At 43.3% G+C, this 21,598-nt stretch overlaps 1 protein-coding gene across 24 annotated transcripts in view; it reads left to right on the top strand.

Annotated features, from left to right (window-relative positions):
* Positions 1-21,598, top strand: part of ptprk (protein tyrosine phosphatase receptor type K) — a 238,228-nt gene that overhangs the window by 124,296 nt on the left and 92,334 nt on the right. For all 24 annotated transcript variants that reach the window (XM_077221141.1, XM_077221139.1, XM_077221143.1 and 21 more), the window contains exon 7: positions 3,710-4,003. In XM_077221141.1, the coding sequence (XP_077077256.1) occupies positions 3,710-4,003 (294 nt within the window). The remainder of the gene's footprint in view (positions 1-3,709; positions 4,004-21,598) is intronic.

Genomic DNA, 21,598 nt, shown 5'->3' with positions numbered 1-21,598 from the left:
TGCACAATACTGAAACAGATGTTTTGAAAATTTGACACATTGAAAACAGCTTTTAAAACACGGATCACTCATCACAAAAAAAACTTTACTGTGAGTGGTGTAGGGCTGCAGCTATCGATTCTTTTTGTAATCGATTAATCTAGCACTTAATCGACCGATCAATTGAGTAATCTGATTTTTTTTGTGTGTGTTTTATTAACAGAATAGTTATATTAAACTTGTGTCTATTTCAGTTAAAACTGTTATAAGTTATATACTATAAGTTATATAGTATGCAAGTTATAAAGCTATCTCATATGTGAATTTTCCTTTAAGATGTAATAATATAATCACTTAAATACGCATATTAGTGTATTCTGGTAGTTTAACGCTGAAGAAGAGCTGTAACGTGACTTGTTGAACACGCATTAAAAGCTGACGCACTTTTTGTTCCGTGCGTTTTAACTGAAAAATGAGTAGGCTACTCCGAATAAAAACCAACAGGCTGGGGACTTTCATTTTTTGTTGTTGTCTGTATTTGGCAGACGTGAAATACAAACAAGGTCTCGCAAAGACTGCAATACAATATTTGTTCCTCCATCACGTCCCGGTGTATACAGTGAATGCATGCTGAAATGATTGTTGCGTGGCTACATAACAGTTTAAGCATATATGTGATGCATTGCTGCAATTGTTCTGACTGGCGTGTGTGTGTGTGTGTGAAGGGGTTCTTTTTTTAGGCTATACTCTTGCAATTGAACGTGATAGTTACGTTTACTACTTAAAAATGTCATCAAAGGTAAAACTCATATCTAGTCAAACCGCATCACGACATCGCTACAAATACAGTATGGGATTAAAATCAGCGAACATCAATAGGCTTAGACTACGTTACCTTGTTTCAGCGATTTAAGTGTATTAAGTGAATTAAGTGTGTAATGATCCCACACTTTAGACAATTTCTGCTGTTTATTCTCCGCCATCGCGCCAACTAAATTCAAAATATATGCTTCCTGAACAGGTCCGTGTGAATAAACGGTCCATGTGAAACAATCAAATCCCTGCGCCGTGCGTATAGTGCGCGTCATAGGAATTTAACAAGGCTTCGAGGCAGAGTTTTTGCCTCGAGGAATTTTTGTAATCGAGTAACTCGATTAACTCGAGGAATCGTTTCAGCCCTAGATTGGTGCTTATTTGCTTAACCAGGGATGGATTCACTCAAACAACCCAACCACACCTGATGTAAACAAGAACAACCCAACCACACCTAGGCTAATGTAAAAAAGACTACTGAACAGTATTAACGTGTAGGCTACGCCGGCGACTTGATGCAGAAGTGTAAATCACACTTCACAATCACTTCAGTAAACATTTGAAAGATCACTGTAGCACGCAGGCTTTTTTATGTCCCGCCCCATCCAGGCTGTGACTGGTGAGTTTACGAAAAGTTATGGTAGGTTGTAGTTACTCGCACATTGTGCTCGTAAACCATTTTTCCGGTTCGCACGTATCGATTTTTAGGGGCATATGCGAGCAAAATGGCCGCACTGTAGAGCCCTGTGTTAAATTGATGTAGTTTTGTGTCTCTAGAAAATAGTGATATATGGCATTGTATTATATTGAATATCAAAGTTTTTGTGTCTACTTGTTAATGAGACATTTGTGAACTCATTAATGTTTTTAGATTTGTGGAGTAAAATTTATAGTTTTTATTTGGAAGTGAAAAGATAAAATTAGACCTTTGGGGTAAGATATGCCACCAGAATTGGAACAAAAGGCCCGGAGTGGCATGCTCTTACTACTGTTGTTGTTCTTGTTATTAATTCATTAATTTAATGCTTATTGTAATTCATGGGGTTATTATTTTTTCTGTCATCTTCACTTTTCATTAAAACCTATAAGCTAATTGAGTAAATTAATTTTCATATAAATATTGAAATATTGAATTCGCATTGTTGATTTATGACATATCTTCTTTTTTAAACATGGCCAATTAAACGTTCAGTTCTGATTGTTATTAACATTATTTATTCGAAACAGAAATATTTTGTAACATTATAAATTTCACTTTTGATCAATTTAATACATCCTGCTGAATAAATGTATAATTTTTTCCCAAAAAATAAAATCGTACTGATTCTGGTTGATCATTGGTTTTATTGTGCAGTCAAATATATCATCATAGTAAAGTATTTAAAGGTAACTTGTGTACTTTCTATACAAGTGTCACCAACCAGAACTGCAAAAATGATTTAACACTTTAACTTTCTCCATATGCCAAAGCTTTTTCTGAAGATCCTGTCCTTGAGCAGTATACACTGTACATACCCACGTGTTTTTGTGTAATCTGCTCATCATATACGCGCTCATGGCCGTGTAGGAATATGCAAAAGGCCTGTTGGTTTGGGGTGTGTGTGAGCTTCATGTGGGCTGGTTAATTAGCTGAGACAAATAGAGAGTTCAGGAGCCATCTGTGGTGGAGAGCGAGAGTGTGTGTCTCCATCTGATGGTCTCTCAGCTTGAGCTGTCTGTTGCTTCAGTGGACAGTCTCGCAGCTTTAAACTCCTCATCAAAATCAGTGAGATGCTGATGAAGGACTGTAGAGAGAGAACCTTTATATGTCACCTAAACAAGTGTCAGGATGTCTTGTGCTGATGCTGGTTTGAAGTCAACTGCACCATCTTGCATGATTTATTCATAACCATAAATTCATCAGTAGTGTCAGTCTCAGAGATATGTGGAGATCATTGTGGAGGATCTCTACACTTACACAGAGCAGAACAAATAGAAGAACAGCTTTCTGTTGTCCCCTCCAGTAAAAAATAGACGACTGACTTGTTCTATGTACGAATGAGATATCTCAACGCTTTTCTGTGGAGCCAAATGTATCAGAAAACACACACACACACACACACACACCCGCACGCACGCACGCGCAGTCGCGCACACACACCCGCACGCACGCACGCGCACACACACACACACACACACACACACACACACACACACACACACACACACACACACACACACACACACACACACACACACACACACACACACACACACACACTAAAGGACCATATGGATTTTTTTTTTTACTGCAGTAGTGCACTTACAGTAAACATTAACTTTAATTAAAAATGTGTTAAAATAAAAATACATGTGATCTTTTTAAATGAAATAAATTTGATTCAAACTGACTCCAGGAACATTTACTGATGATAAAATGAAAATGAAAAAGCCCTCATTCAGAAATCATGAGCTCATTAACATATGACCACCATTTACATAGCAACACCTATTCAATGTCACATGAAAGAGGTTAGCCAATTGTAGCATTAAAGTAATTTACATAGTCAAGTCTTAAAGGTATAGGTTTATTAGTAATGCTCAGAGAATGTAGAAAATGGTCATGAAAAACTAAATTATGACTTTTTGACTAGCCTTAATAAATGGACTTCAAGTGTTCTGCAAAATATGGCTCTTGCAGATATTCAGCATGCAGCTATTAATAAAATTAAACTAATTAGGTCTGATAAAATATTTCCTTTTTGATTCTATGTGACATTGGGATTGTTTGGATTAAAAAAATTATAATATATATATATATCTATATATATATATATATATATATATATATATATATATATATATATGTGTGTGTATATATATATATATATATATATATATATATAGTTTCATGTGAGGTTTATCTTTATTCTGCCAGAGCCCCCGAGACCCATCGCTCCGCCTCAGCTGCTGGGCGTCGGGCCAACATACCTGCTAATCCAGCTGAACGCTAACTCCATCTTTGGGGACGGCCCCATCATCCTGAAGGAGGTGGAGTACAGGATGACTTCTGGAAGCTGGACAGAGACACACGCCGTCAACTCGCCCAATTACAAACTCTGGCACCTGGATCCCGACACAGAGTACGAGATCCGAGTGTTGCTGACCCGTCCAGGAGAGGGGGGAACCGGACAGCCCGGGCCGGCTCTCATCACCAGAACCAAGTGTGCAGGTTAGTCTGCTCGGCTCCCCCACACCAATCTACGCATTGGTGCCATGACATTTTTAACAAGTACATATTCATTTTGTTGCGGGAGGTGCTCACGCTGGCAGCAATGAAAGCACTTATTTTTTGCTTGCGCTATTGCCACATTTCAGGGATCATAAAATATTCCTTTGGACTTAAGGATCTGGCTCTTTTGTGAGCCAGTTATGGCTGATTTCTGGGGGCATGGAAGAAGTTGTTGGGGAGTTTTGGTCTGCTTCCGGTTTACTTTCAGCAAGTAGCTTTTGGTATGTGGGCTAAAAGCAGCCGAAATACAACCAGATTCGGCCCAATACCAATTTGCTATCTGGGAAGCTTTGAACGGCTTAGTCTGACATGCTTGTTAGCTGATTAACTGCCAATTCTTATTAAAAATGAATGAATTCTAGTCGCATTACGTTTGCAACTGTTGTGCAAATAGCCATTACCCAAAAATAAAAATTCTGTCATCTTTTCTTCCAAACATATATGATCTTCCTTCTGTGGAAAACTATTTTGTCCGCACAATAAAAGTCAGTGGGGTCCAAAACAACATTGACTTTCACTGTATGGACATTTGTCATACAGGTTTGTAATGACAGGAGGTTGAGTAAATGATGACAAAATGTTCATTTTTGGGTGAATTGTCCCTCGAAGTGTAAATACAGGAGGTTTGCACCTAGTTTGCACAGGTGTTTGGGTGTACTTCTGAGTACATACTCCTGCTGTGATCATACACACATTAACACACACAAAAGAGACAAAATGCAGACTTTGGGCTCCCCTGGACCAGATGGAGGTTCGGTTTCAGCTGCAGTTTCAGAACGAACCTTAAGCGACATTGAAACAAGGGTCTTCTTGTTTTTGCAGCAGCACACCTCTAGTGAAAGTGTTTTTTTCCCTCTCTCTGTGTTGTATTTGCACATAAATAATTGCCTGGAGCTTCTTCAGAAACATAATTGGAAAACAAAGTAAACAAGAGAGAGTGTGGAGCTGTTATCATCGATGCCATTCACCCTTAAGAGCCGTGTGTGTGTGTGGTGTGTGTTTATATGTTAATCATGACTCAAACCATGCGCTGTATACCACCGCCCTTATAAAATTGGAAGCGTATAAGAGTAAACACTGTCACACTGCATATAAAGGCCTTGTGCCTTCATTTGAGCTCTGTGATGCCATTCTCTCTGCGGGTTTCCATGGTGCCCGTATTAAACGTGGCAAGACTCAGTGAGAACAGATATACAGCTAGTATGAGGAGGCACGGCGCAACGACCGTCATCCGGAGAGAGAGAGCAGCGTATGCATGGTTTCATTACAGAGAGTTTCTCTGTGTCCCTAGTGGCGGCACAGTATGCCGGCCCACTCGCTCGCTCTCTGATTGAAATTCAAACAGGAGCCCCTCTCCCCCATCAATCGCATTTGAACTTTCATATTATTATTATTTTTTTCGGCAAAAGACGTTTTCCAGGTCTGCTTTAGACGTAGCTTTAGATGGAGAGCTCTCTGGGTTTTTCATCTCCTTCTAGCCAATCACACGCTTATCTCACCTCGGACAGGGAGAACCGAGTGGAACCGGTGAATTTACACAATTACATTTAGATTGGTGCCAGTCTGCCCAAGTGCTCTGTTTAAATTCACATTCTCTCTCTCTCTCTCTCTCTCTCTCTCTCTCTCTCTCTCTCTCTCTCTCTCTCTCTCTCTCTCTCTCTCTCTCTCTCTCTCTCTATCTGTCGGTTAGTTTCCAGCTAAACCTTATTGTCTGGCGCTTGTGTGGCGTGTGCATATTTCACATTTATCAATATTATTATGTTTGGCAGCATAGTTTATCTTGGTTGCGGGTATGCATTTTGAAAAGGGCGACAGAGAGGAGGCGTAACTTCCTGAAAGAACAACGTCTCTTGTATGTGTCTGAGCACAAGCCAAACACACTGATTCTTTCCACTTAAAGACTGAAGTCTTGTGTGTGTGTGTGTGTGTGTGTGTGTGTGTGTGTGTGTGTGTGTGTGTGTGTGTGTGTGTGTGTGTGTGTGTGTGTGTGTGTGTGTGTGTGTGTGTGTGTGTGTGTGTGTGTGTGTTTGAGCTCATAATTAGGTGTGGCTTTATCATAACTGAGACCTCTGAGATCAGCAGAAACCCCTCAGGCCTTAACAGAGTTAAAAACTATTGCTCAGATAGTCCCACTGCTCTTTTGAAATTTTCCAGGTTTTTTCCAAATACCTGGTTAAGAACACTATCTGTCAGCATCACCATTCATCTCAAAGGCAGTCACTCTGTTTTCAGACATGCAAAGTAACAGAGAATAAAAATATAATGTGCGATTTACTGAGGCGGTTTTCAGTGAAAATCTCCAATTCATTTCCAGTTAATTTTCTTGCTTTTTAGAAGACATGGATTTGATATTAAAGCTATATTATCACATTTTAACCATGACATCTCTCAGAATAGTTTTGGCATGTTAATGAATATGGCAGTGTTAATGTATGTGGAATTAGCGGAATGAATCTGTCACGCTGCTGGAGATCTAGTATGGACTAATAGATACACAGACACACTGCTGTGAGCATATAAGATAAATAGACACACAGTACATAAATCCATCAGCAGATCTAGGCAGGTGGAGCTGGCAAGGTGGAGGGGTTCAGATGAACTCTGACTAGTTTTGAACAAACAATGAACCTGACTATTTGAAAGTAGAGCAAGTATTCTCATTGGCTGCAGAATCAGCAGAGGCCAATCAGCTTGTGTCATGTGGTAATGATGTGATTGCTAACCAGTGTTAATTTCGTTAACGAAAACTATGACGGAAAATGTTCGTTGACAACCTTTTTTTCCCTAAGACAAGTCGATGAGAGATGACACCCACGTCATTAAACAATAACTGTGACTATATCAACACATGCAATATCGTTGACGGAAAAAGACAAGACTGATGGGTTAAAAAAAAAACTTGACCAAAACCACTTGTTTTTGTCGAATAAAGGAGACGACAACACATTACAGTCAGACTGTGTTTGCGAGCGTTCATGCTTACAGTTGCCAGATTTCAATTATTTAAACCCCCAGTCAGAGCTTTTCTGGTAAAGTAACACGTTCCCTTTCGAGGGAACTCGCGATGCGTCGATGACGCTTTGGGAACGCTTCCAGCGTGAATGCGTCTGAAGCATCTATGTCAACTAGTCCAATGGAAGGAATGAACGTCACGGGCGGGTGACGTCACGACCAGGAAAGGATGAGAGCACATCCGGTGCAACCGGCATTAGCTTCTGTTGCCTCAGCAAGCGATCTGTGTCAAACTGTCTCTTATATGTACTGTTGTCTGTCTGATATATATATATATATATATATATATTAGGAGTGTAAATATTAATCGATTCGTATCAATGCATCGATTATACAGCCGACGATTCGATGCATCGATGCGTCCGCAAGAGTATCGATTAATGTGTTTGTTTTGCCGCCTGTCTATTTTCAGCATCCGCTCATATGCATACAAACGACTGTTGTTATGCACTGGGCTAACGTTAGTTAGTCACCGAACTAAACTGCCAGTGTGAATGCACCCTCAATCACTTAGTCGGCGAATTCCAATCTAGCAGTTACTAACGTAAAACAAACAGGTGCTAACGTGTACAAAAGGCTACTTCAACAGCTTACTTGAAAAGTCTAGGGTGCTTTCACACCAACTCGGAACGGAACGGGAACGGTTCCTATGAAAAATCGCTAATTATGTAAACGCTGTCTGTCATGCGGACCCGGGTGCGCACTGGGGTACCAAACCCGAGACTGCCTGGAGGAGGTGCGCTGAGTTCGGTTGCACTCGAACCGTGCCGCGGCTCGCGTGAATGTGAAAGCATCACGGACTCGGGTGCGCACTTGTTCAGGAAGTAAGTGACATGCGCATGCTTTTTAGCTGATTATGATGTATTTAGTTAAATAAAACACATGTAAGGGATGATAGTGTTGATAATTTACCTTGGATAAGAGCGAGAGTGAGTCTGCAGTGTATTCGCACACACATAGCGCGTGGACTCAGGGCAACAAATTAATGGAAATCCACTGTCTCCAGCATTTGCAATCAGCAAAAAGCCAAATGCGACACACAGTAAACCGGTGTTGTTCACTCAGCTGTGCATAATAGCACCAAATAAAATAAAAAAACACAATATATTGACCCGCGTTCTGTTTTCTATCATAATACGTGCACGTTTGCTATGACGTAAGATGCACGGAAACGCACCATGATTCGATAGAATCAAGTTTTGAATTGTATGAAGTAACTGTTATATTTGCTGTTCTATTTGCAGTGCATTTAGCACAACATACACATTATGTGAATAGAATACTGTTCCTGTATTCTCAATAAAAGGCAAATTATAAACATTCCTGTTGATTTATTTGAAACTTAATAGATATCATGTAAAAATATCGATTATTGAATCATATCGAATCGAATCGTATCGCTGGGAATTCTGAAGTTTCGAAAATAATCGAATCGTTGGCTTAAGAAATCGGTATCGTATTAAATCGTCATGTAGGCTCCAATTTACACCCCTAATATATATATATATATATATATATATATAACGAAACAATTGCACAAACTCTGTGTTCTCCCTGCTCGCGTTATTTAACGAGTGGGGACACACACAAGCTTTGTGTGATGTGTTTGGGAGTGGAGCATGCAGGGCTGATTGCCGACATTGTAAGAAGCTTCCGCTTGCAGCTCTGCTCCCGCCTGTCACTTTTCGAGGAAAGTGGCCAGGCTCGCGATTCTCAGGGTGCAGGACCCGCGTCTGCCGAGGCAGCGCGGAGAATACATTCCTGTGGATCGCAAATGGATCTCTTTACGGGGTTGGAGACGGGTCCGCGGATCTTATCTTCTCCCTTTCCCGAGGGATCCATTGTTCTCTCGCCGGTATCGGAAGCCCGCGCTGCGGTCTCTTCCGCCCGTGGAGAGAGATCAATGTTTCTGTGCTCTACCTCCGAGGAGGTACATGTGCTGGGCATTAAAAGTGACACAATCATGGGGGAAGTGGATTCACCATCCCTTTCCCCAGCGTATGAAAAATATATACATATATATATATAAATATATAAACTATATATAAAAAGCTGGTGGAGGTGATTACTAGGCTGTAGATAAATGAAATATTTAATGGCCAGCAGAAATAAGGGGGCTCGTCCTAAAAATAAAAATAAACGAGCTTCCTTCCCTCTATTTTCTCACCTCCATCACGGGGCCTTCCATTTTTTCCCGTTCTGCACAGCGAGTGGTCTAGATCATGGAAAAATCCTTACTCTTCTTGTCTTTCAGTCCCCAAGTTCATGTATATTCAGATATTAGGGGGTTAAGAGAGTATGGCTATGGGGCAATACCCCGGGCAGAACAGACGCTTATGAGGTATCTGTCTCCTTCGTCCCCGAAGGCCTTGGCTTCTCTCACTGAACCATTAAAGAAAACTATTTTTAAAATAATGGGAAAAGCATATATGGCAGTGGGTCTAGCAGGAGTCTGCTTGCACACTATAGCACTGCTACAAGCATATCAGGCTGACCTGCTGGGGTATTTGGACAGAAGTGAGGGAGTTTGGCCCGATGGGGTTTGAGAACTTCGTCGGGCCAGAGATTTTACAGTCAGAGGCGTTAAAAAATCTCTCCCTCGCTATGTCCAATCCCCTGGGGCTGCTGGGCATGAGCAGCTCTAGCCGTCTAGTTTCTCATACGCAACACAGCAGCCAAATCCTTCCAAGCAGAAGCCGGATCCGAGGACCGTTCTTCACGCTGAGAAGGCTTCGGCTCAAAAGAAAAGGTCTTGGCACCACCGGCGTCAGACCGGTGAGGGCAGCCCCAACCGGGGTGGAACGGTGTTCACCTCATTATACGGTGCCCGTTCCATCTCGGTGCCCTCATGGGACCTTTCTGCCAACCCCGCCACCCTTGGTGCTTCGGGGCGCAGCGGTCTCCAGCGAGCTTCTGGCGCAGCGTCAACTCGACATTGCGTCAGACTCGCGCCCTCTGAGGGGGGTTCGAAAACAGTCAGTTCGGGTAGTTCCTGCCAGTATGCTTCAGGTCCCCTGTGGCTGTCTCAACTACACCAGAGACCAGCCTCGAGGGCATGGTTCCCTTGGTAGATTTTTCGGCAGCGCGGAAGCTACTGCCAAATATATCTCTATGGGTTCTGCAGTTAGTAGTAAGAGGCAGATTCCAATTTGGTTCTCGTCCTCCAGGCTACAATGGGGTGTTGCTCACGCTAGTGCATCCCAAAGCAGGCTCTGGTAATGGAGCAAGAGGTAAAGGCCCTGTTAGCAAAGAAAGCTATAGAGCAGGTGTACTCACCCGACATTGCGTCGGGTCTTTACAGTCGTTATCTCATTGTTCCAGAAAAGGATGGAGAATTGCATCACATACTAGATCTTCGTCTGTTTGAGTGTTCGGTGCTGGAACTCAAGTCCAAGATGCTGACACTCAAACAGATCGTGACTCAAATCAGATCCGAGGACTGGTTTGTCACAATAGATCTGAAAGATGCATACTTCCATATCTTCATCCTCGCTCAGCACAGGAGGTTCCTGAGGTTTTCTTTCAGGGACAAAGAACACCAGTATCAGGCACTTCCTTTCGGTCTAGCTCTATCACTCCGCACATTGACAAAGCGCGTAGATGCAGCTCTGGCCCAGCCAGGCTGCAGTGCATACGCATTCTGAATTGCATAGACGACTGGCTGATTCTAGCGGAATCAGAACAGTTAGCGGTTTGGCATCGAGATGTCGTCCTCGCTTATATGCGAAGGTTGGATTTGAGGCTCAATGCCAAGAAGAGTGTGCTTTCTCCAGTACAGAGGACCATTTTTCTTGGAGTGGTCTGGGACTCAGTCACGATGCGAGCCGTTCTGTCGCCCGCTCGTGTAGCTGTTATCCTTACTCCCACAAAAGAGCTAAAGCTAGGCCAGTCACACACTGTGAAACAGTTCGAAAGACTCTTAAGTCTCAGGGCAGCAGCGTCCATTGTGATACCCCTTGGCCTGCTGTACGTGAGACCTTTGCAGTGGTGGCTCAGGACCAGAGGGTTCTCCCCGAGGGGAAACCCACTCTGTATGATCAAGATCACGCGGCAGTATTCCCGCGCCTTGGTTATATGGAGGAAACACTAATTCTTGTCGCAGGTTCCGGTGTTGGGAGCTCATCTCTACAGATGCTTCCCTCACCAGCTGGGGAGCGGTATTGGAAGTGCCGCTCAGCTCAGGGCCTGTGGAGGAGTCATCATCTCTCTTGGCACATGAATTGCCTTAAGATGATGATCGTCTTCAATGCGTTGAGATATCTACTCCCAGACCTGAGGGGCCATCATAGTTTGCTCTGGAACTGTGACTGTTAGGCCTCAGGCCATAGTTCCCTGAGAAAGGGAACGAGACGATGCGTCGCCCTGCCATACTTCCTGCATCCCTGTGATCGACTTCGTATTGATCGGCCCGTGACGTTCATTCCTTCCATTGGACTAGTTGACATAGATGCTTCAGACGCATTCACTCTGGAAGCGTTCCCAAAGCTTCATCGACACATCATGTCATTCCCTTTCTCAGGGAACTATGGTTACATTCGTAACCTGAGACGTTTTCTACCCGTTCTTTTCAATAGTATCTGGCAACCATGCGCGCGCTCTCTCTACACTGCTGTAGAAGCGCAGATAATCTGAAAAAACAGACAAGTAAACTGGAGTTCAGCGATCTTCAGATATTGTACTTAAATTAAAGTGTCATTCAGTCTTGTCTTTTTTCTTTCACGAGTCGCTTGCGCTGTTTATGCGACTAAATCTGCGATCAAAATGCAGGCTGATATCCAGCAGTTTTTTTAATGTTGATCATATTGTACGAACAAAAATGCAATGTTTCCTGAATATCCACACGATTTCAAATGTGACATTGATTTTATACAACAGTTCAACAAACAAAAGGGTAACATTAAGTGATGTACTAAATTTAAAACATTATTGTCAGTAGGCATATTGCTCTATTTTGCAACGAAGGCCACAGCAGAACTGTAGCACACAGTGGTGATTCGTGAACGAATATGTGGCTTTGAACGAATCGTGAGATTCAATGATCCATTCATAAATACAGCCACTTGCTTCGTTACTGAATGAATGAATGACTCGATGACTCACTCATAAAGACAGTGACTTACCGCCACCTTTTGGTGATTTTAATTTAATATTTAAAAGTATCACTTAGTTTTTACCAACAATCCATATTTATTGAACATTGTTTTATTTAAATTATTTTTTATTTTTAAAGGTATTTTTAAAGGTAAGAAATGAACTGGAAAAATCGATTCAAGGGGGCAAATATTCCCTTAATGGAAAAGGTGTGACTGCAGTCCAAGTGGAAGAGTACCTGGGGGTACTCTAAAAAACTGGAACTAAGGAAAAGGGATATGTAGAATTGCACAAGTGCTACTGCTGAAGAGTGCAATGTAAATACAGCCTGTTACCTTGATTCAAATTTCTTATAAGCTTAATTGAACTGGCCTAGAGAGAAAAATTGTAATGACATTTTTTGTCTACAGACAACAGTCCAAAATTAATGTCGGTAACTGCAGTTTGACTAAAAGTAATAACAAAGTTGACAAAAAATGCAATGACTTTTCGTTAACTAAAACTCGATTAAAACTATGAAAGACAAAATTACTAAAATGTGACTAAGACCAATAAGCATTTTCGTCTGAAGATGAGGACTAAGACTAAATCAAAAATGGCTGCCAAAATTAACACTGTTGCTAAAAGATTGCATTAAGGACTTATCATCCTGCACCATCTGCAGTTTCATGACTGAACTAGATATTAAAAAAAATTAATTCCTATAGGCTGATTATTCTGAGCACAGTTTGAGACGTTGTTCTGAAACTAGAGGAAACTAGTAAGATTACAGGTGGCTTTTTGTCAGGAGAAACGTATAAGAAGCAGTAGCCTTCAGCATTTGCTCTCAATTTAATAATGTTGCTGTGTAGGAAAAACATTTGAGATATTAAGATTATCTCATTTGTGATTTGTGAATATAAAACTAGATTCAGTTCCTCCTGATGTCATGGGAATGTAATATTTTTCAATACACAAAGTTACAACAGCAGCACTGATCTTTCTGCTCAAGAACATTCCCTTTCTGCTGAACTTGTGGGCTGGAAAAGGTTATGTATGATTATTATTTTATTTTTGTAGACACACTGCATGTAGAGACAAAAAATGCATTGAATGCAGGTCCTATGTGCACACGTGTCCTGATTATCACTGCCAAAAAAACCATTATGACAATGTTCCAGACATATCTCCCCCTGCCTTTTTATTTTGTACAAATGTCAAGCTATTTCCCCAAAATAGCAAATTGATCATATTTCCCATGATTCCCTGCTAAATAAATGAGATGTCAAACATTGCCTCAGTCATCACTGTACAAGTCAGTGCAATGTCTATAATGATGTCTGGAGAAATAAGCGCTAACTCGAGATGGAATTGAATCAGTGGCCTTTGCTCAACACCGCTCAGATGAAACACAGACAGACGTCGACGCAGACTCTCAGGGGTTTTATTGAACACAGAAATGGCTTTATCACAACTAAAAGGTATGTACTTTGTGATCCATTTGTAATATGAATTGAAGAGAACTGCCTTGTTCACTTGTGGGTCAACTGAAAGAGGTGTGGCTTTGATTCTTTCAAAGAGGACTCAAGTGTAAACACTCATAAATTGTCCAAAAAAAATCACACAACCTGTTGAATATGAGAGCTGCAGTTTAAATGTAATGTTTGGCCGTTTTGTTTCTTTTTAGCCTTGTTATCTTAACGTCAGTCATATGATATGTTAAAGCTCAAGTGTGTAATTTTGTTATGTTACAATACTTGCTCCTGTCCCAAATATAAACCTTTCATATGTTGATTCTCTTGTAGATTGTCTCTGTTCTGGCTGGTCAATGGTAGTGTTCAGGAAATCGGTCTGACAAGCATTGAAATCACACTTCAGCTTTAAATGTCTTATATCGCATTACAAATCAAATCACTCTTGTTGATATATATCGAAATAACGTCTCGGGTTATGACTATAACCCTTGTTCCCTGAGAAGGGAACGAGACACTGCGTCGTTGAAAACGACTCTTTGGGGACGCTCCCTTAGCGTGTGCCTCTGAAGTATGAATGAAACTAATCCAATCCTGATTGGTGTTGCGTCGTGACGTAACATGTGACGGCATTACCGGATGTATAAAAGAGACGCCGACACACACACACACACACACACACTAGCCTCGCGATGAAGCAAGACGCTCTAAGGCCTCTAGGGGCGTGGCAGGACGACGCTGTGTCTCGTTCCCTTCTCAGGGAACAAGGGTTATAGTCATAACACGAGACGTTCCTTTTCGAGGGAACTCACACTGCGTTGTTGAAAACTACTCTTTGGGGAACGAATGCCCACTAGGCTACGCACCGAAATAGGCCTGCCCTGGAGTGAAACTGATTCAGGCACTCAGCTAGGACGAGAGCACATGTGCACCAGGCATACTAGGGAGGTGCTGACTATAGAACCTAAAGAAAGTGTGCGGGGTAGCCCAACCGGCTTCCTCACAGATCTCCTGGAGGGGAACTCCTGAGAGGAGGGCCCTAGAGGATGCCATGCCTCTAGTCGAATGAGCCCTAATGGCCAGAGGTGAAGGCAAATTGCGCACCTCGTGAGCCGAGGCAATAGCCTGAACAATCCAATAACTAATAGTTTGCTTGGATGCCGGGAGCCCTCTCCTAGGTGAACCAAAACACACTAACAGTTGGTCCGACCTCCTCCAAGAAGAGGACCTCTCGAGGTAAATACTCAAAGCTCTGACGGGGCAGAGCAAATGAAGCTTCTCTTCTTCTGCTGACACATGAGGTAGAGGATGGAATGCCTGCAGGATCGTAGAGCTAGCCATATTAGCAGGCACTTTAGGAACATAGCCCGCTCTCGGGTGCAAAAAGTGCCAGGGTGACTATACTGGGGCGTTAGGACCCACACAGACCACAGGGTGAGCACCCCCTGCTGGCCTCCCTAAGACCTCTTCCAAAAGCAAACCTGGTTTTCTCAGGAGTCTCCCATTCAGGTACTAACCAGGCTCAACCCTGCTTAGCTTCAGTGGGCAACCAGTATTGGGCTAGAGGATGATATGGCTGCTGGCTGCCTATCACTGTATTCATATATAAGATTCTTCAGTATGATCAACAGCTATCGCGTTTCTCAGGAGCGAATTACCCTCCTCCCTCCCCAGCTCCTTCTGTCTTCATTCAGGATTTGGACCCGAGAACCACTGCCAGGTCCCAGGCAGGAACCCTGGACCTGGTTGTCGGTCTCATCTCAGAAAACGAACGACCAGCTGGTGCCTCCCCAGAGGCACATCACTCAATGGCGCGTGGAAAGCCGCAATGGCAGCCACGTACACCTTAAGCGTGGAAGGGGAGAGTACCGCAGAGAAAGGATCTTGAAGAAACTCCAGAACTGAAGCCACCGGGCAGTTAACTGGGTCTAAATCATGTTCTCTACACCAAGTGATAAATACATTCCACTTGAGGCCATATAATCTCCTAGTAGACGGAGCCCTAGAGCTAAGTATGGTTTCATCCACCCCGACGATAGACCAGCATTTAGGTACTGAACCCTGTCAGAGGCCAGACCCACAGTTTCCACAGCTCTGGGTGAGGGTGGAAAATTGTACCCTGCGCCTGAGACAACAGAGCTATCAGGAGTGAAATTATGTCTGAAAACCATACTCGGGTCGGCCACATTGGGGCAGCCAGAAGTAGACTGATGCCCTCCTGACGGACCCTCTCCAGGACTCCCGGAAGCAGAGCGATCGGGGGAAATGCGTACAGGCGAAGCCTCGGCCAGGCCTGTACCATGGCATCCAACCCCAGTGGGGCTGGATGTGAGAGGGAGAACCAAAGTGGGCAGTGGGACGTCTCTCGAGATGCGAATAGATCCACTTCCATGGGTCCAAACCTCTCCCATATCAACTTCAAGACATCTGGATGAAGTCTCCATTCCCCAGGCCTCAGCCCCTGCCTCGACAGGATGTCTGCTCCCTGATTCTGAACCCACGGAATATGCATTGCTCTGATACACAGTATTGTCCCTTGGGACCAAAGAATAACCTGATGCGCCAGTCTGCACAGAGGGGAGGTCTTGAAGTCTCTGCCCTGAAGTCTTAGTGGAGCAAATACTGCATCCATAGATTTGGTGAATGTGCGGGGAGAGAGTGCTAGGCCGAACGGAAGAACCCGATATTGGTAAGCTTCGCCCCCGAAAGCGAACCTCAGGAACCTCCTGTGACATGGAAGGATGGATACATGAAAATAGGCGTCTTTTAGATCTATCGTGACAAACCAGTCCTCGGATCTGATTTGACTTACGATGACAGGAATAGTAAGCATTTTGAACCTGTACTTCCTCAGAGACCGGTTCAAAACCCTGAGATCCAGAATTGGCCTCAACCCCCCATCCTTCTTTGGAACTATAAAGTACCGGCTGTAAAATCCGGACTCCCTGTCTGAATGAGGAACACGTTCTATGGCCTCATTGCACTTCTTGTTCCATCAACTGAGCCTGCTCTGGGACAACTGTAGTCTGCACCACCCCAGAAAATATGGGGGGGTGGGGCGGTGCCCGAACTACAGTCTGTACCCTGACTTTATTATATGCAGGACCCATGCAGATATGTTGGGAAGATGATACCATGCCTCTACAAAATCTTCTAAGGGAACCAGCCTCCCAGGCTGTAGTCGATACGGTTTTCGTTACCATAACTGATGCTTGTTTTTTATTCTTTGAGAAAAACGACGCGGAGTTCGTTCGCTGGAAGATGATGCGGCCCGAAGCGTCACCGACGGCGGGCAACTCACATCGTTTCCTTGAGGGCTCCGCTGCGAGAACAACCTCGGTTGCTCTGCAACGGAGGGGGCAGCCCTCAGAGGTCCCACCACTTTCCTGAAGCCCTCCTAGCCTGAAGGACGTCCCTCAGATCGCCCCTCTGGCTGGAGGGCTTCTGCTGGGAGCGTTTCCTTTGTTGCCAAGCTCCCGGAGGAGGGGCTCTAGAGGAAACGCTCTCCCTTTGCTCCGCACGGTGTGAGGAGCTGGCTGATGGTTGGGGCTGATCTCCTTGCCCCACCCTACTCGATTTGGACTTCGATTTACGGGGGAGGAACTGCTGGAACACCGCAGATTGCTTCTTCGCCTCCTGAAACCTGTCGACGACCGATGTAACGGCGTCGCCGAACAGGCCTGAAGGCGAGAGCGGCGCATCTAGCAAAACAGATTTGTCTTTCTCCTTTAACCCAGACAAATTCAGCCACAGATGCCTCTCCGTGGCCACCATAGCTGCCATAGAGCGGCCAATAGCGCGGGACGTCTCTTTAGTGGCCCGGACAGACAAATCTTTGGCCTTACGCAACTCCGCGACATCCTCTGGAGTTTGCCCCTCCCCCTCGTCCAAATCTTTCAGGAGGTCGGCCTGGTATGCCGGCAAAATAGCCATAGAGTGCAGACATGAACCAGCCCGACCTTCCGCCATGTAAGCCCTGCCTAATAAAGCAGATGTATCTCTGCAGGGCTTACTAGGCAGCGCCGGGGTTTTAAGGGAAAATGCCGCCTCAGGAGAGAGGTAGCCAGCTAACGCCTCTTCTACTTTAGGCATCCTCCCATAACCCATATCCCGTGCCCCCAAAACATTACTATAATCCACCACAGATGGATTGGAGACACGGGACGAATGCGGTTTATCCAACGATCTCGAGATCTCTTTGTGGATATCAGAGAAAAACGGCAAACCCCGGCGCTGAGGCTGTGACCTGTGCCGCAGGAAACGCTCGTCTAATTTGGTTTTGACTTGCGTTCCCTGCTCATCTTGTGGCCAGCTGATGTTAAGTCTGGCCACTGCACGAGTCACAACCTCCACCAGCTCCTCATATGCTTGGCCGTGAACTGGCGCGGCTAACTCACGGTCATCCCCCTCGATGCTGAGCACATCTGCCTTCTCGGAAACAGAGAGCTCAAGCATCGGGACCTGGTCGTGGGCAGAAGAAGCCGCAATGTGGGCTTCTGCACCACTCAAAGGGGCTTCGGGATCCTCAGATGAAGAATGAGAAAGTGCCTTAACAGTCTCATTCTCATCTGCAAGATCCCTCTGCGAACCCCATGATCTGAGTCGCCGCGGGACCAGAACCGAGGGGAATGCAAGCCTGACTGTGCTCAACAAAGCACGCCAGCCGGGAGCGCAGCACTCTCATGGGTAGTGCTTCACAGTCTGCACAGGCAGCTCCCTCGAGAGCTGCCTGGGCGTGCTGCGCTCCCAAACACTTCACACACAAAACATGCGTGTCCCCATCCGTAATGAAACAAAAACAGGGGTGCACACACTTCTTGAACTGTTCGCTGGCCATAATATATATATATATATATATATATATATATATATATATATATATATATATATATATATATATATATATATATGAATATAGAATCAGACAAACAACACCAAATAAGACAGACAATCTTAACAAAGAGCGCTTGCTGAAGAGTTAAAGCTAGTGTGTGTGTGTGTCGGCGTCTCTTTTATACATCCGGCAATGCCGTCACATGTTACGTCACGACCAAACACCAATCGGGATTGGATTAGTTTCATTCATACTTCAGAGGCGCACGCTAAGGGCGCGTCCCCAAAGAGTCGTTTTCAACGACGCAGTGCGAGTTCCCTCGAAAGGGAACCGAACATTTATTTTCTGACCATACAGGCCTAGTTTGAACTGTTTGTTGAAGCACAGACAGCTCTGTCACCTAATTGTAGACATTTGTCGGCTTTCTCATACTTTAAAAATGGATATATTGCAAACTTCCAATGTTGTCGGGTTCGCTTGAAAGTCGTATTCCCATGTGTCTGATAGCCAGAGGGCAGGATGTAGTGGCACATCTGGTATTTGTACTCTCTCTCTCTCTCTCTCTCTCTCTCTCTCTCTCTCTCTCTCGTACTGTGCCGTCTCTCCCCGTCATTCTCTGCCTGTAAGGCTGTGCCTTCAGAGGAGACCAACACCACAACTTGCTTTCTGACAGCAGAGGAAACAGTGAGAAAATGGTGTCTTTTCTTCACCTCCAAGTCAAATCCCATTTTAACTCAGGTCCAATAAATAATATTAACAGATACAACTTTTGATTTTGATAATGTGTTAGTACATTTTAAATTGAACATGAACTGAGATTAATGAATGCCTTAAAAAAAATTTTTTGTTAATGTGAACTAATTCAGTTTACTAATATTAACAAATTAAACCTTATTGTAAAGTGTTACTAATACAGTACTATGCTGTATACACAGCACCATTTGTAGTGAGCATGGTGGCAGTATTCCACTCTGAACATAAAGATATACTTTTCATGTCTATAAATGGTGTCAGCAATAACAGGAAGCACTGTTTGTTGAAACAGGAAGTAATAGGAAAAGTACTCTGATCTTGGCTCTTTAACCATTTTCTACAAAATGAAAACTGGCAAAGTATCTCCAATGTTGGAAATGCTTGGAGAGTCATCTATATCTAATAGTTAATGTCAAGTCAAGTCACCTTTATTTATATAGCGCTTTTTACAATACAAATTGTTTCAAAGTATCTTTACAATGATAACAGGAAAATAATGCAACAAAGTTTGCTCCTGCTGAACTGCAGATCTTTGTAATGGATCACTAACCCCCAAAAGTAAAGAAGAAGAATTGTCTGGCCAATCATGTGGAGAGTCTGAGGCTCTTGGTGACCAGAAGTGGCTAATCACAGCATCCCGGCCTAAGTATACGGATTGATGTTAGACTGCAGGGACTGGGTGTCTAGGCAACTGACAGCCACACAAGCCAAGATGAGTTATCATTATGTGGTCCACACAGCAGAGTATAATTTAGAAAATATCCCCATAAACCACTTGAAAATTAAAGCTGTGTAGATAGAGAACATTAGGGGTCCCAGCACCGAACCCTGAGGTACCCCGGTGATGAGTGTGTGGGAGTGTGTACTGAGAGGAGTACTTCTTGCTAGGACATCATTATGTTGGCCAAGTAGGATATAAACCAGGAAAGTGCTGACCTGGAGAAAATTAGCATGGAGTTGTGTGAGGATTCTCTGGCTTACTTTATGTCTTGTGGTTACAGCAAGGAAAGCAGTTTGAGTAGAGTGACCACGTTTGAAGCCAATTTCAATTAAATCATCTCATGGAAATCAGATTCCAGCACAGATAGTGAATTAGCTCTTTAGCCCAGTGACTAAGTGATTTTTGTAATCAAGTAATAGATACTGTAAAAGTATGGAAGAATAATACATTAAAGTAGGCCAAATAAACATAAATTGAAGGACCCATGTGTAAAGAAGTTTTTTTCCTGATTTTAAATGAAATTACAAGTCTAATAGTTTAATACTTTAATGCATGACGTCCATCAATGTGGACGAATCTTTAACCTTTCAAACCATCATGGGCGATTAGCTCTGACCCTTAATTCTCATAATTATATTCAAAATGGTGTATCCCCAATCTATTATATTTAACACAGATGTATTACTTTCTCAAAATACATGACATTGGAGGGGGAGGAATTACTTGGTTTTCTTTGAGTTTTGTGTGCACGCATATGGGTGTACGTGTCCAGGCTGTATGTTTTGTACTGTTTGACTTTGAACACAGTGTGTAGGTATGAGGTTGTGTGGTAGCGAGAGAGAGAGAGAGAAAAGGTGCTGTAATTATCATGAACTAAATGAGTGTGTGCGGTTATAGTGCTGATTGTGCTGAATGCAAGCTCTCCGAAGGCCCACGTGCACGACATGCTCGATTTAGCAGGCCAATTTTCAATTAAGCTACATCACAAATGAACATTGGCCATTTCAGGAAACATCGGCTTCCCATTTTTTCTGCCTATGTGGCAGAATGTGAGATTGGATGAATCTAATCGGTAATTGTCATCGTCCGTCAAGGTGAAAGCCTTCTGGGTAAGTACAATAAACAAGCCTCTTGCAGCATGCATTTTGTATTTAAGCAGACTGGTCGAAATATGAAGTTCATGTGCTCATATGATTGATTATTAGATACTGTGGTACATCATGTATCTTATGAGGGGCCATTCGATATTGATGGATCTTATATTTAAAAAAATGCTGCATGTTGCATGATAGAGTGCATTGTTTTGTGAAATGTTTATATGAAGCCAATTGTAAATGTTAAAGGCAAGTGTCTACAGCTCTAATGGTGCACTTTCAAATGAATGTTCTATGTTCAGCAGCACTTAAGCTCTATCGATAGCATTTGCGGCGTTATATTGAACACGCAAAGTTGCTGTTCACTGAAAACTTAGACAGCCACCCAACCTCTCCTTTGCGTGTTAATGAGAATCCAAATCATTCTTTTGAATGGGATCATATTTGGGTGAACTTTTCAATGAAGTTTCACTAGTAGCCAAACCTGTGCTAAATGTTGGTAGAACCGAATGTTTCATGTGTTTATTGAGCCTCAGAAAGGATAATTAGCTTAATTACAGCTTCTCAGATGTGAAGTAA

This window comes from Siphateles boraxobius, unplaced genomic scaffold, assembly GCF_051911475.1.
Source record: "Siphateles boraxobius isolate OS27281-9 unplaced genomic scaffold, OSU_SipBor_1 8, whole genome shotgun sequence".
Lineage (NCBI taxonomy): Eukaryota > Metazoa > Chordata > Actinopteri > Cypriniformes > Leuciscidae > Siphateles > Siphateles boraxobius.
This window is presented reverse-complemented; position numbering and strand designations above follow the sequence as displayed.